This window comes from Cervus elaphus, chromosome 18, assembly GCF_910594005.1.
Source record: "Cervus elaphus chromosome 18, mCerEla1.1, whole genome shotgun sequence".
Lineage (NCBI taxonomy): Eukaryota > Metazoa > Chordata > Mammalia > Artiodactyla > Cervidae > Cervus > Cervus elaphus.
In genome coordinates, this window is record NC_057832.1 from 84,194,022 (window position 1) to 84,209,528 (window position 15,507).

The window sequence follows — 15,507 nt, forward strand, 5'->3', positions numbered from 1 at the left end:
ACTATGCCTGGGAGAGCAAGAATGTGTACCTCTACCTGGGCAAGGGGGCTGTGAGCTCTCAGGACCCCAAGATGCTGACGGAGCAAACACTGTTCCCTGATTCAGGGACCTCTTTCTGAATAGGAAATGTCTGTTCCGGGGACCTCTGCTCGGGAGCCCCCAGAGCCGAGAGCTAGGAAGAGCGAGGGGCTGAGACTGTGGTGGAGCAGGCAGCCTCCACCCTTTCATCTAGTACTGTGTCCCCAGTGTGCACACCTGGTCTGGAGGCTCCTGGGTGGCTCTGCCAGGGAGCCTGGACCGTGTGGTGTGTGGAGGGGTAGAGACCCGGGCCGGGCAGGAGGGGTCCTGCAGCATCTCCTCGTGGGGGTGTCAGGAATGAGCCTGTGGAGGGAGGGCTCTCCCCCCCCCCCCCATGTGCACCTGCGTCCCCTCTTGAGGTCCAGGTCGAAGCAGGCCTTCAGAGGAGAAAGGGGGCTGGGTTCATTGCGTGCAGTCCCCGGTGTATGTGCGCGCGGCAAGGGAGTCGCCAGGAGGCAGCGGAGAAACCAGCTCAGGGAGCCAGCGGTTGCCCGTGTGCGTGGCCCCAGGCGCCTGGGCGCGGGTGCGGGTGCCAGCGCAGCAAGCGCAGGGCGCGGGCGCGGGTACGAATGCCGGGAGCAGGAGCGGGTGCGAGAGCGTGTGCAGGGCGCCAGTGCGGGTGTAGGTGCAGGCGCAGGGCTCAAGTGCGTGTGCGGGTGCAGGGCGCGGATGCGGGAGCGGGGCGCGTGCAGGGGGCGGCGGGCGGGGCCCGCGCGGCGGCGGCGGCGGCGGCGGTGACAGCGGCGCCCGCGCTCCCCGCGCGTAGGTGTGCGGCGCGCTCCTGGCGGGGACGGAGCGCGCAGATCTCGCGTGCGCTCGCCGCCCGGCCCCCGCTCGGCGCCGCGAGCCGAGGTGTCGCCCGCGCCCGCGCCCGTGTCGCCGCCGTGCCCGCGAGCGGGAGCCGGAGTCGCCGCCGCCCGAGCGCAGCAGAGCGCACGCCGAGCCCGTCCGTCGCCGCCATGGCCACCACGGTGACTTGCACCCGCTTCACCGACGAGTACCAGCTCTACGAGGATATTGGCAAGTAAGAGCTGAGGCGCGTGCGGGCCGGGCCGGGGACCCCGAAGGGCGCTGCGCTCCGAGGGCGGTGATCCTGGCGACCCAGACCCTCTGCGCCGCCGGCTCCGGGCGCACTGCGGCCCCGCGCGCCCCCGGCTGCTCCCGGCGCGGGGCCGGGAGCGCACGTCCCCGCGCGGCCTCGACCCCCGGGCCCCCGGGCCTGGCCGCCGGACAGCGGCGCGTGCGGCCCTACCGGGCCCTGTCCGGCACAATCGCCGGACCGGAGGCCCCGGCTCGAGGCGCGGGGCTCGGCGCAGCGGGGGCGGCAGCAGGTGTCCCCGGAGCGCCCGGCAGACGTGACGCATTTGGCGGCGGGAGGTCAGAGAGGAGCCGCGCGCGGTTTCGGCCGCGGGGCCTAGAGCGCGGGGGAGGGGGCGGCCCTGGCCCGGAGTGTCGTCCCAGGCGCGGGCCACGTTGTCCCCACCCCCACCGGGCGGCCGGGCGCGGGGGCGGCGGGACCTGCTCTGCTCCTGCTTCTCCGCGTGGCTTCATCTACGCGGGGGGTGCCCGTTGCGCTCCGCGCCGCGTGGGAACAGCCTCTGCTGTGGGTCCTCAGGGGATCTGGGGTTCTGAAGGCTTTTTCCCCAGATCATTCTGGAAAGAGGAGTCTGGAGAGCTGGGGGCTGAGGTCAGGGAGCTGGGACCAGGTCACTGGGGTGAAGATGAGGAGGTGAGGTGGGAGCTTGATGGGCTTCAGGATCGTGGGGGTAGGTGGGGGCGCAGTTTCTGTAGAGTTATTTGTGGGGAGGCAATAGGACGGACTTTGAAGGCTCTTTTCAGGTAGGGCCTCATAGAGGGAACAGGTGGCTCCTGGGCTCTGCTCACCGATGTGAGCCGTGTAGAGCCCTAGATGGGGCTCTGCCGTCGGACTCTGACCCGAATCTGATCGGAGGCTCCTGTCCGGCCTGGGAGTCTCCACTCTGAATCAAGGTGGCTTCACCTGGCATGTCCTGGTCTGGCTCCAGAACTCCTGAAATCCCTCGGTTCCAGCTTGGCGGCGGGCAGAGCTCTCCTCTCCGCCATCCTCCCCCATCTCTCCGGCATGGTGGGGGCGCTGGCGAGGTTTCCTCTTACACCTCCAGCGGTAGATCCCTTTTCCCCTCTTTATTAAGAAACGTCTGTGGTGATACCTTGTGTTGGCGAGGGATGCTGATCACTGATAATTGTGGGTGAGAGCTGGGAGGAGTGTGGGGGCGTGTGAATTCACCAGTTCTCCCTGCACGTGGGGGAGGATGGCAGTCAGGCCTGGGGGGCTGAGGAGTGGAGGGGTGGAGTGGAGGAAGCCCCTGATGGGGTCGGAGGAGGCTGGGCCCTGGGGACTCAGAAATTCCTCACCCTCAGGTGGGGGCTGGTTGGGTGCCTGTCCCCAGGGCAGGGGGACCTGGAGAGCAGAGCAGAGAAGGGGGGGAGGGGTCCAGCACCCAGATTATATATACCCCCTGAGGCCCTGAGGAAGCTTCCAGGGCTTGTCTGGGACCAAGCCTGTGAGGATAGTGTGATGGGCTGGTGGTTCTCATATCGGGACAAAGCGGGGGGTGGCAGTGGGAGGAAGGTCACCCCATTCTAAGAGACCTTCTTGTTGTTTCTCTGTGCCCAGGCCCTCACGCCAGGCACCCCGGGTCCCCTTTGCAGAAGTGCCTCTTCCCATTCACCCCATCTCCTCCGCCCGAAGCTGGCTCCACTGACCGCTCCTTCACTTTTCTGTGAACCTCTTTGGGCCAGCGTCCCAGCAGGGTGGTCGTCCCAACCCCAGGCCTCTAGTTCCAGTGGCCACAACTGGTTGTCCTGGCTGCTGCCATCCACACCCACACTGGGGGATGGAGGTCCTTGGGACTGCCCTCGGGGAGGGTGTGGGGGGTGGTGGTAGACCCTGCAGTGGAAGCCAGGCTCCTCTCCTGTCAGCAGGAGTGTGAGCCGTTGTGGAAACGGAGCCGGGGGCTTGAGGCATGAGTAGGTGAGGAAGCGTAGCTGTTGAGGGGGACCAGGGGCCTGGGAGAGGAGAGGAAGGTACCCCATTGCTTGGGCTGGCCCAGCGCCCCTTGGCAGAGCCTCCAGTCACCAGGCCCTCTGAAGGATGCCCAGAGGCCTCTCATAGCCCCTCTGGGTGGGGAGGAGGCTGGGCCAGTGCAGGGGGAGCTGCAGTGGGGCAGGTGTCAGGAGGGAGGGTCCGGCACTGGGGCCACTGCCTCTGCCCAGGGCTGGGGTCCTCAGTGGCCATGTAGGCAGTTGTTGACAATGCCTGGCCTGCCCGACGCACAGTTGGTATTGCTTCCTGGTCCAGGTGGATGAGTCCAAGTTTATTTAAAGCTGCAGCCCCTGGCACCAGTCAGGCGACACTGAGCTCCCTGCCCGGGAAGGGCCGGGCCACAGGCCCACAGCTGCTCGCGTGACATGGCCACTGGCCTGTCCCCTTCCTGCCCTGTCCCTTCTCTACCTCGTCCCCACCACCCCCCGCCCAGCCCGCCGCTGTCTCTGTGCGGGATCGGCCCTTGGGGACCTGGGCTTTGGGTTCGAGGGCCAGGAAAAGCTGTTTTCTGGGGTTCTGCCCTTTCTTGCCTGGCCAAGGCATGGCTCCCAACAGCAGCATAGAGGTAGAGAGCCTTAACTTTGGCTTTAAGTTACAAACAGTTACAGATCAGGGCTGCGGAACCCTCAGCCCAACACTGAACTGGCCAGCAACATGGCTTAGAAATGTTTCATATTGGATAGATTTTTTTTTTTTTTAATGGGAAGAACTTCTAGGAGTAATAAAATAAACACTTGTATCTCTTCTACCTGGAATTGGAAACTGTTTCTTCTTTTGTCATTTTGGCTTTCAGTTCAGTTCAGTCTCTCAGTCATGTCCGACTCTTTGTGACCCCATGGACTGCAGCACACCAGGCCTCCCTGTCCTTTAGAGTTCTTTTTTAAAAAAATCATCAGAAATAAAGCCTTACCAAGAAATGTTAAGTAACCATTCTCTGCCAACAACTGTGATGTGTTCAGATTTATCCTTTTAGACTCTTGGTTCATTTGCACACAGATAGATTCGCAACTAACATACAGGATTCTTTGGGGGTGTTTTCTTTTTAACTTTATATAAAAATGTGGAATCCGGCGCTTTCCCTCAGCCTAGTCTTCTGGCGTCTGTGTGGGGACACTGACCTTTCGCTGCTGCTCTGTGTAGTGACCGTAGTACCTGTAGTACGTCGTGTTCGTCTCCTCGTGGCAATCTCCGTGTTGCCAGTGTTTCTTCCAGTCCCACTGTGGGTTTGCTGGTGCCCAGGGGCGAGGCTTTCCTCAGAGTTTGTCTCTGGTGGTGGGCATGCCAGTGGGGGTCTGGACATTCTCCGTGTCTCCCCTGGGCCCACTCCCCGACAGCCCCTTTCCTGGGCTCCGTGCTGACCTCCTTGTCTGGCTGTTTGTTGGGTAGGGATTTTGTGCATTTTGTGTTCAGGCTCCCGGAGCTTAGACTCTGGGGAGTCATCCCCTTTAAAATCTGAGTGATCCCCCTCTCCAGGAGAAAGCAGCTCCCACATGGCTTTGGATGTAATTCAAGGGTTCATGGACCCCTCCCCTTGAGAGAAGGTGAGCCCCATTGTAATAACCTCTAAGTGGCACAGTACTTTGAACGCCTGATTTTATTTGATTCGAGTTGCTCGGGAACCCCCCCTCATACTCCCTCTCCCCATTTTATAGACACAGAGCTGCAGCTCAGAGAGAGTGAACAACTTGCCCCCGTCAGCCAGGAAGGCCCCCACTCCCAGTCCAGGGCGCCCCTATCCTTCCCAGCTTCCCCCGAACCTCAGGCAGGCCCCGAGCTGACCTTGGTGTGTCCTTGACTCTATCCAGTGTGCCCCAGTTGGGGGAGAGCAGGTCTTATCCTGGGGTGTGACCCCTCAGCGGGAGAATCATCACCATCCACCTTCTGTGCTTTCTTGACGTCCTCTCCACTAGCCACCAGCCTGCTTGGTGGTTAATAGATAAACTCAGGAAATTCAGAGCAAATCGACGGTGAGCCTCCTGAGCCCCAAAGCCTGGTTGCCAGGGAAGCGAGGACTCAGGTGGAGGAGGAATCACTGTGTTTGCTTTCTCCTGCCCTCAAGCACATTGGGTACTTCCTGCCCCAGGACCTTTGCCAGTGCTGTTCCCCCCTCCTCTGATGGCCCCACAGCTCATCCCCCTGGCCGCTCCCCTGGAGAGGTTCTCACGCCGCTTCCTGCTCCTCCCCTACCTCGCCTCCCTGCTTCTGTCTTCCCGGGTCACCGGGCACCATCTGACCCAAAGGCGGGTGGGTGTCTGGCCCTGCCCACAGTGGACTTTCCTGCACGCGTGAGGAAGGGGTGAGTCAACCTGCCTGTGGCTTCTGCCTGCTGGGCCGGGCCCCAGGGTTGGAGTCCAGATGCCTAATGTAGGGTATTTAGAGAAGAAGTCGCACATGTTGAGGCTGCTGTGAGATGCACATGAAGGTGAGGCTAGTTTAGTTACTATTGAACGGTATTTTTATACCATAACCTACTTTGCTGAGAGCTAAGAATATATCTTGCGCTTGCTACCTGCACTCTTTCTCTCCTGGTAACAGTCGCTAGCAATTAAATGGTGCTTGTTACATTAAGGTGCTTGATCTGTGAAATAGGTACCGTGATCACTCCCAGTTTGGAGAAGAGGTGCCTGAGACTCAGAGACGCTCCACACAGGGCTGGGGTTTGAGTCCAGGCTGTTGACTAGAATCCACTTTCTGCTTCTCTCAGAAGCTCATGACTCGACTCCATTCTGTGTTTTTAAAAGGCGGTTATTCCACTGGCTGACTCACGGCCCGCTTGTGGTCCACTCTGACTCTGGGCTCCTCAGGGTCTCACTTGTCCTTAACAGGCTGCTCGCCAAGCCCTCTTTGTGCTTTACCAGCACAAAGCATTGCCCTATGGCTCCTTTTTATAAAAACATCCTATGGTTTTTATAAAAACCATTTCCTATGGTCGTCCCTCTGTGACAACCAATACTCTACCCCCATTTGGGGCCAGCAAGGCTTATTTGATTTTAATGATTAAATAGACAACAGGGATAATATCTTAAAAGAAAAATCAATACATAACTATGTGCAGTAAATGTGACTCCTTCACACTCAAGTTTATTCATTCCACAGAGGAACCTGCACTGCCTGTTTTAATGTTAGTATAAGGTATGTGTGGTGTATATATGTACACATTTGTATACACGCATATACGTTACACACACACGTATATGTATATGGCTTAAAAACACGATGGAATCACCATATATGTGATTCTGCAGTTTGTTTGCTTCTAACACTTTTTCATGATGATCCCTCAGGTCAGAGAGACTTTTCTTACAGCTAAGTGCCTGCCAGTTCTCTTAGAATCAAGAGATGGATGTATATGTGGTGGCCTTATTTTTAAAACCCCAAATGGGGACCCGTTCTCTGACTAGCAAGACAGAGGGAAGAGAGGATGCTGTGTTTGAAATAGGGGCTCCCAGGGTTATCAGGTGGGCATCATCGGCGGTGGATGAAGGAGCACTTCTTGGTGGAACCCTGGGTTGGGGCACAGGGGTCTTGATCAAAAAGAAGCCAAGAACGTATTCCTCTCTTTTTTTTTTTAATTTGTGGGATCTCCCAAGAGCCTAGGCAAGAGAGATGCAATGTTGGATTTTCTTTCTTCTACCTAAAGTGCAATTCTATCAGAGATGGTTCCCTTAGAAAGTCCATATTGAGTTGCCTGGAATTTACCAAGTACTTTAATAAGAAAGATCAAGTGGAGGTGACATGAACAGCGTCTGCTCCCTGGAAACATCTTGTCCCTCCCACTGCTCTCTGAGGCCACCTGGTCCAAGGCAAGAGATGAGGCCTTTCTGGAGATCTCACATATATTTTCAAAATTTTTAATTCCTTCTCTCTCCCCGCCTCAAAATGGAATCCGATTTAGTTATTTTTAAAGCATCTTTCACAGCTGCAAGTCACTTTGTTAGTGTAGAAATGTAAAAATGCATTATGTATCAACTTGGTTTTCCAAAAATTACCATATTGGCATGTTACAGAGAAATGTATATTTTATTCATATAAAGACTGAATCTATTTAAAATGAAAACATCCTTATTGGCAGCTAGTGGTGTTCCTAGGTTCTTAACTTTTGGGTGGCCTTTGTCTCCTAGGTTAGAGGGTCACTAGGTCATTCAGTGGCCAAAACTCCTGGTGGACTGTTGTTTTTTTTTTTTTTTGCATTGACATAATGATCCTAAAATAACTAAAGTTATGCTTCTTTGTTAAGCCAGATACAAGCTTTTGTTGAATTCAGGAACAGATTGGCAATAGCTGGGCATAGATTTGAGAACATTTTTTGGAGGATACATAAACCATGCTGTTCTACAGGCCTAATTTGAGAACCACCTCCTTTCCCTGCTTTATGAGCAGCCAGTGAGCCCTGCGGGGAGGAGATGCTGTGACCATTCCCATGAAACAGGAACACCCTCCATGGTGTTGGGCATACCCGGGTTGGTGCCCGTTTCTAGTGAAGAGCCAAGGGCGGTTCCTGCCTCCCTGTCACTCAGCCCACGCTGAATTCCAGGGCTTAGAACCATACCCATTGCATAGTAGTGCCCAACAGAGTGGCTTTATGTCACCCACTAAAAGACGGGGGCCCTTCAGGTGGTTGGGGGCAGGAGGTGCTGGTGGTCTCGGGGGTCTCAGATGCCTGGCCTGAGTGACCACCTGTCTTATGACCTGGTGAAGGGTGGCATGACTTGGGTGCTGGCCACAGAGCTGGATGCCAAGGGGTTGAAGCATTTTGCCCATTTCTTAGTGAAGTTCTTCATGTGGCTTTTGTTCTTGTATATTGAGGTGCAGCCTGATTTTCAAAGCCCTTGGTTCGATCTGGGACATCTGTTGGGGGCTTTCCGGGTGCAGAGTCCTGGTCTAGTTGGGAGCAGTACCTGCTGAAGAAGGCGATCAGGGTGGTGCATCCTAGCCCCCGGCTGCACCTGTAGACCCCACCCCAGGCCTGCTGAATTGGACCCGAGGAGGGTGGTTGCCCCTCAGTGATGATCAGTGGGCAGCGCAGATTCAGACCCTGCAAGGGGCCTCTATGCCCAAGACCAGGTGCCTGCGCCTGCTCCCTCCCTGGGCTCTGTAAGAGCCTTACTTGACCATGTGTTTGGAATTTGCCTTCCTTTTTTCAGGCACTCGATATTACCCCTTGACCCTATCCAAGTCTTCTGGAGCAGAGCTTTCTAGAAGAAACAAAACTTGAGCCGCAAATGTCAGGCATATGTGTAATTCAAAATTTTCTGGTATGTGAAAAAAACCTAAAAAGGAACAGGTGAAAAGAACTTTAGTAGTGTATGTATTTAACTCAGTTTATCCAAAATATTGTTTCAACATATAACCAATACAAAAATTATTGTTAAGCTATCTCAAATTAAAAAATATATTGTTTTTGAAATCTGTTGTATCTTTTTACACTTACAGCACATCTCAGTGTGGACTGCCACATTTCAGGCTGTTAGGGCTACACATCGGCTGTGGTTACTCTATTGGACCGCGCACATTTAGAGCTTTAAGATCATTCCTGTTATTATTATTGTTACTATTTGCACCTTTTCTGGTTTCTTTTGCTTTACTTCAGATTCCTTCACATATCCAGCAAATCTCCCTGCACACTTATCATTTGCCAGGCATTTTCTGCGTGCTTAGGAAACAGTGAACAAAGCTGAGGGTGCCTGCCATCATCGAGCTTATACTGGTGGCAGAAACAGGTGGTAAACCCTAAACAAATTATATGATGGGGTAGAAGGTGATTTATACTTCTGCTTTTTGGATTAAGGAAACTAAAGAATACCAGTTAGCAGGAAGGTTGTAGTTATAAAAACAGTGGTTAGGCCAAGAAAAGGAGAGAAACCTCAAATTGCCAAAATCGGGAAAGAGCGGGCATTACAACTAATTTTATAGAAATAAAAGGCTGATAAGGGAGTTCTATGAAAGACTGTGTACCAAGTGAAAGGTAACCTAGATGAAATGGACAAATTCTTAGAAAGACAGAAACAACTGAAACTGACTCAGTAAGAAATGGAAACTCTAAATAGACTTGTAGCACTTAAAGAGAATAATTAATAAGTTAATAAATTTTTAATGTCCCCCCAAAAAAGTCCCTTCAGTTCAGATAACTTCACTGGTAAATTCTATCAAACGTTTAAAGAATTAATACCAGTCCCTCACAAACTTCTCCAAAAAATAGAAGAGGAAGGAATTCTTCCTAACTTACTCTGTGAAGCCAGTAACTACCCTGATACTAAGGCCAGAGAAAGACATCTTAAGAAGACTACAGACCAATATTCCTTTTAGGTACAGATGCAACATCCTCAGCAAAACACTAGGGAAACAAATCTAGCAGCATGAAAAAGGGTTCATTATGAGCAAGCAAGATTTATTCCAGGAATAAAAAGTTGGTTCAAAATACAAAATTCAGTCAATGTGATATGCCATATTAACAGATTAAACAAAGAAAGTGTATGATCATTTCAATAGATGCAGACATAAAACATTTAACAAAATCTAATACCTTTTCCTGCTAGAAACACTCAACAAACTAGGGTTAGAAATGAATTTCTTCAACTTGATAAAAGGCCTCTATGAAAATGCCACAGCTAACATATTTAGTGGCAAAAAACTGAATGCTTTCTCCCTAAGACCAGAAACAATCAAGAGTGTTCTATTCAACATTGTACCGGACGTTCTGGCCAGGACATTTAGGCAAGAAAAAGAAATAAAAGGTACCCAGATAGGAGAGGAGTAGGTAAAACTACCTCTTTTTACAGATATCATGATCTTGTATAGAGAAAATCCCAAGAAATCCCTGAAAAGCTATTAGAACTAAAAAATGAATTTAGCAAAATCACAAGATACAAGCTCAAGATAAAAAAATGCGTATGTTTCATTACACTTGCAATGTTCAATCCCAAAATAAAATTAGAGGGAAAATTCATATTTTAAAAGAATAAAATACATAATAAGAAAATTTTAAAAAGGTAATACAAGAGTTGAACATTGAAAACTACAAACTACTGTTGAAGAATATTAAAGATCTAGATAAATGGAAAGATGTTTTATGTTCATGGATCTGAAGACTTAATACTGTTAAATGGCAGTATATGCCAAGTTGATTTATAAATTCAATGTAGTACCTATTACAATTCCAGCTACCTTTAAAAAAAGAATAAAAAATTAAAAATAAAATTTGTAGGTAAATGTAAAGGGTCCAAAAGAGCCAGAACAATTTTGAAAAAGAACAAAGTTGGAGGATTCCTACTTCCTGATTTAAAAACTAACTATACTGTTACATCAGTCAAGTCAGAGCGGATATTGTCTAGCATAAATGTGGGTATAGTGTGACTAAAGGATAAACACATAGATCAGTGGAATAGGATTGAGAGTCTAGAATAAACTCATATTTCTATGGTCTGTTGATTTTTTTTGACAAGGGTGGCAAGACAATTCAATGGAAAAAGAATAATGGTTCCTTTAACCAGTGGACAAATGGGCATCCATGTGCAAAAGGATGAAGTTGGAACCCTATCTAATGCCTGATACAAAAGTAGATAGGACTTCCCTGGTGGTCCAGTGGTAAAGAATTCATCTGCCAATGCAGGGGACATTAGTTTGATCACTAGTCTGGGATGATTCCGCATGCCATGGGGCAACTAAAGCCGTGTGCCACAACTACTGAGCTTGTGCTCTGGAGCCCACAAGCTGCAACTACTACGAGCCCATCACCACAACTACTGAAGCCCCGGTAACCTAGAGCCGGTGCTCTGCAACAAGAGAAGCCACCGCAGTGAGGAGCCCATGCTCTGTAACTAGAGAGTAGCCCCCACTCTCTGCAATTAGAGAAAAAGCCCTTGCAGCAACAAAGACCAAACACAGCCCCAAATAAATAAATATTAATAAACAAACTTTTAAAAAGAAATAAATAAAAACAAAAAAGATATATTAGTGGTCAGGAAGCAACAGTTAGAACTGGACATGGAACAACAGACTGGTTCCACATAGGAAAAGGAGGACATCAAGGCTGTATATTGTCACCCTGCTTATTTAACTTACATGCAGAGTACATCATGAGAAATGCTGGGCTGGAGGAATCACAAGCTGGAATCAAGACTGCCGGGAGAAATATTAATAACCTCAGATATGCAGATGACACCACCCTTATGGCAGAAAGTGAAGAGAAACTAAAAAGCCTCTTTATGAAAGTGAAAGAGGAGAGTGAAAAAGTTGACTTAAAGCTCAACATTCAGAAAACTAAGATCATGGCATCTGGTCCCATCACTTCATGGGAAATAGATGGGGAAACAGTGGAAACAGTATCAGACTTTATTTTTTTGGGCTCCAAAATAACTGCAGATGGTGATTGCAGCTATGAAATTAAAAGACGCTTACTCCTTGGAAGGAAAGTTATGACCAACCTGGATAGCATATTTAAAAGCAGAGGCATTACTTTGCCAACAAAGGTCCGTCTAGTCAAGGCTGTGGTTTTTCCAGTGGTCATGTATGGATGTGAGAGTTGGACGGTGAAGAAAGCTGAGCGCCGAAGAATTGATACTTTTGAACTGTGGTGTTGGAAAAGACTCTTGAGAGTCCCTTGGACTGCAAGGAGATCCAACCAGTCCATCCTAAAGGAGATCAGTCCTGGGTGTTCATTGGAAGGACTGATGTTGAAGCTGAAACTCCCATACTTTGACCACCTGATGTGAAAAATTGACTCATTGGAAAAGACCCTAATACTGGGAAGGATAGGAGGCAGGAGGAGAAGGGGATGACAGATGATGAGATGGCTGGATGGCATCACCGACTCGATGGACATGGGTTTGGGTAGACTCTGGGAGTTGGTGATGGACAGGGAGGCCTGGTGTGCTGCAATTCATGGTGTCACAAAGAGTTGGACATGACTGAGTGAGTGAACTGAACTGACTGAAGCACACAAAAAGATACTCAACATAGTTATCTCAAAATGGCCTAATTGTAGGAGCTAAAACCAAAAAATTCTTGGAAGAAAACTTAGGAGTCAATCTTTGTGCCCTTCAATTTGGCAATGTTTTTTTTAGGTACAACACCATAAAGCACAAACAACAAAAGAAAAATAAATTGGACTTAATTAACATTAAAAAAATTTTGTGCTTTAAAGGACACCACCAAGAAAGTACAAAGACAACCCATGGAAGGGAGAAAATATTTGCAAGTCATATATCTGATAAGGAACTTGTATTTAAAGTATTTTAAAAGCTTACTGCCTAACAATAAAAAGACAAATGACCTAATTAAAAAATGGGCAAAGGACCAGAAAAGATATTTCTCCAGAAAAGATATACCAGTAGACCATAAACACACAAAAGTATGCTCAACATCATTAGTCATTTGGGAAATGCAAATGAAAAGCACATTGAGATCCCACCTCATTTCCACTAGAATGAGTAGAATCAAAAAGACAATGTCAAGTGTTGGTGAGGATATGGAGTTGGAACCCTCATGTGTTACTGGTGGGGATGTAAAATGGTGCAGCTGCTATGGAAAACAGTCTGACAGTTTCTCAAAATGTTCCCTTCCTAGGTATGTACTCAAGAGATATGAAAACATGTTCCCAAAGATATACAGATGGGCAGTAGACACATGAAAAGATGCTCAACATTGTTAACTATTAGAGAAATGCAAACCAAAGCTGAAGAGACTTTCCTGGTGGTGCAGTGGTTAAGAATCTGCCAGCCAGTGCTCAGGGGACACAGTTTGATTCCTGGTCCAGGAAGATCCCACATGCCGTGGGACAACTAAGCCTGTGTTCCACAACTGCTGAGCCCAAGCGCTGCAACTACTGAAGTCATGCACCCTGGAACCCATGTTCCACAGTAAGAGAGAAACGACTGAAACAAGAAGTCCATGCACAGAATAGACGTGCAACACCTGCTCACTGCAACCAGAGAAAGCATTTGAACACCACGGAAGACCCAGCAGAGTCAAAAATAAATACATACAACTTGTTAAAAAAATCAAAACTTCAATGAGGCATTGCCTTACACTAGTCAGAATGGCCATCATCAGAAAATAAATGTCTATAAATAGTAAATACTAGAGTGAGTGTGGAGAAAAGGGAACCACACTGTTGGTGGAAATGTACTGGTGCAGCAATTATGGAGAACAGTATGGGGTTCCTTAAAAAACTGAAAATAGAGTTACCATAGAATCCAGCAGTCTCATTCCTGGGCATATATCTGGAAAAGATGAAAATTCTAATTAGAAAAGATCATGCACCACAATGTTCATAGCAGCATTGTTTACTATAGGCAAAACTTGGAAGCAACCTGAGTGTCCACTGATATAAATGGATAAAGAAGATACTGTACTTATATACAGTGGCATGTTACTCAGTCATGAAAAAGAATGAAATAATGCTATTTGCAGCAACATAGATGGACCTAGAGATTCTCATACTGAGCGAAGTCAGACAGAGAAAGACAAATATCATGCAATACGACTTATGTGGTGTATGTGGAATCTTAAAAAATGATAAATGAACTTATTTACAAAACAGAGGCACAGACATAGAAAACAAACTTAAGTTACCTAAGGGGAAAGGAGCGGGGGAGGGATAAATTAGGAGTGTGGGATTAACAGATACACACTACTATGTATAAAATAGATAAACAACAAGGACCTACTGTATAGCACAGGCAAATATTAATATATTTTACATGTGGGGAAAAAAGCTCACATCCACACAAAAACTTGTTCATAACAGCATTATCTACAATAGCCAAAGAGTAGAAACAAACCACATGTCCATTAACTGATGAGTGGATGAAGAAAATGTCATTCCCGCACAATGGGGAATTATTTGTGGAGTGCATTATGAGTCCACTTGTGTCTGAGGGCAGGGTCCACAGTGCTATGGCCAAGACACAGTGAACCATCCCCCGGCTCCCTCCACCCCAGCCTGGGCTCCATCTCACCCCGGGACACCTGTCAGCATGCCCAGAAGCAGCTGAGAGCTGCCTGGGAGCTGGAGGCTGGAGGCTGGCATGAGCTAGACAGTGGGGAGTGAGAGGCTGCGAGGGGAGGCCCACAGACCTCCCCTCTTACTCTGCCACATCTTGGTGTTTCATTTCCCACGGCCTGGACTGGCTTTGGGTCCAGAGTGGTCTCAGAGTGGACACAAGGCCATGGTGAGCAACAAGCGGCCACACCCCCACCCTGCCCCCCGACCTAGACCGTGCGCTTGGACACAGCTCCTGAAGGTCCCATCCTCTCAGCTCTCACCTGGCCCTGACTAGGGGAGGAGGGTGATGCCGGATGGGTGCTGGAGGGTGAGGCTCCTCTGGGAGCAGGAGGGGTGGGTCCCAGTGGGTGGGGTGATGGGTGAGGGTGGAGGAGGAGGACAGGCTGTCAGTGCGATTGGCAGTGATGGGAAGGGCTGGAGTAGGGGTGGAGCCCAAACCCCAAACCCCCGGCTCTGTGATTCCGGGATATCTGGTTGCCTTCTTTCTGGGCCTGCCCTGTGCTCCTCCTTCCTGCCTTGGTCCTCCCCACCGCCTCTCTTTACCTCCTTCTCTTCTCCTTGGCCCCTTTTCCAGGCTCCCATGTCTCCCACTCCTTCTGTCTCCTGGGGCACCTCCAGGGCGGGCTGTGAGCCCTGCTGGCCTCATCCCCAACTCCCTGGACGAGGAAGACCCCCGAAGTCCAGGAGCCGGGAGTCTCTAAGAGCAGGACCCGGCTGGGAACCCAGAGGCCAGGTGCCGCATGGGGTGAGGGTCCTCCCACCCTTGGTGGAAACCAGTGCGGGGACAGACCCCACTGGAACACCTCAAAATCAGGGTTCCACTTCGAGGGACCAGTAGGTGCCTTGGCTTCAGCGCTTTGGCCCTGGTGTTGATCTGTGTGCTGGGGCTCTACTTGTTTCTGTCCTGAGTGGTCCCCTTGGGACAGTACCATGCATGATTCCTGGACTGGGACCTGGGTGCTGAGGCCAGGGCCCCAGCATCCTTGTCATTCCAGTGTGGGGTGGGCTGTAGGGTCCCCTCATCCATGCCCCTTCCTTCCCTGAGGGTCTCTGGCCCCTCAAGTCTGGGTGGAGCTGTGGAGCAACAGAGAGACTTCCAGCTTGCAGACCATAGTGACTCAAAGGCAGTGCTTTTCATGATTCCTCTGCGGCCTGAGAGTGGGCACATTTGTACAATTGCATTTTTATTTTCTGACCCATGAACAAATGCTCATCTTGACTGATTGCCTGAGGGACATACTGCCTAGGACGGCCTGTCTTGTGGGAGTTAAGCTCTCTTTTCTGCCTCAAGTTTAGACTTTTCTTTCCTTCCTCCTTCATCTGCATACAGGCTCTTCCT

At 50.1% G+C, this 15,507-nt stretch overlaps 1 protein-coding gene across 10 annotated transcripts in view; it reads left to right on the forward strand.

Moving 5' to 3' along the window:
• Positions 1 to 796: 796 nt before the first annotated feature.
• Positions 797 to 15,507, forward strand: part of CAMK2B (calcium/calmodulin dependent protein kinase II beta) — a 92,677-nt gene continuing 77,966 nt past the window's right edge. For 3 of the 10 annotated variants that reach the window (XM_043872680.1, XM_043872681.1, XM_043872684.1), the window contains exon 1: positions 798 to 1,102. In XM_043872680.1, the coding sequence (XP_043728615.1) occupies positions 1,038 to 1,102 (65 nt within the window). In that variant the 5' untranslated portion in view covers positions 798 to 1,037. Of the gene's footprint in view, positions 1,103 to 15,507 lie in introns of all 10 variants that reach the window. The other 7 variants (XM_043872686.1, XM_043872687.1, XM_043872689.1 and 4 more) reach the window with 3 other exon arrangements.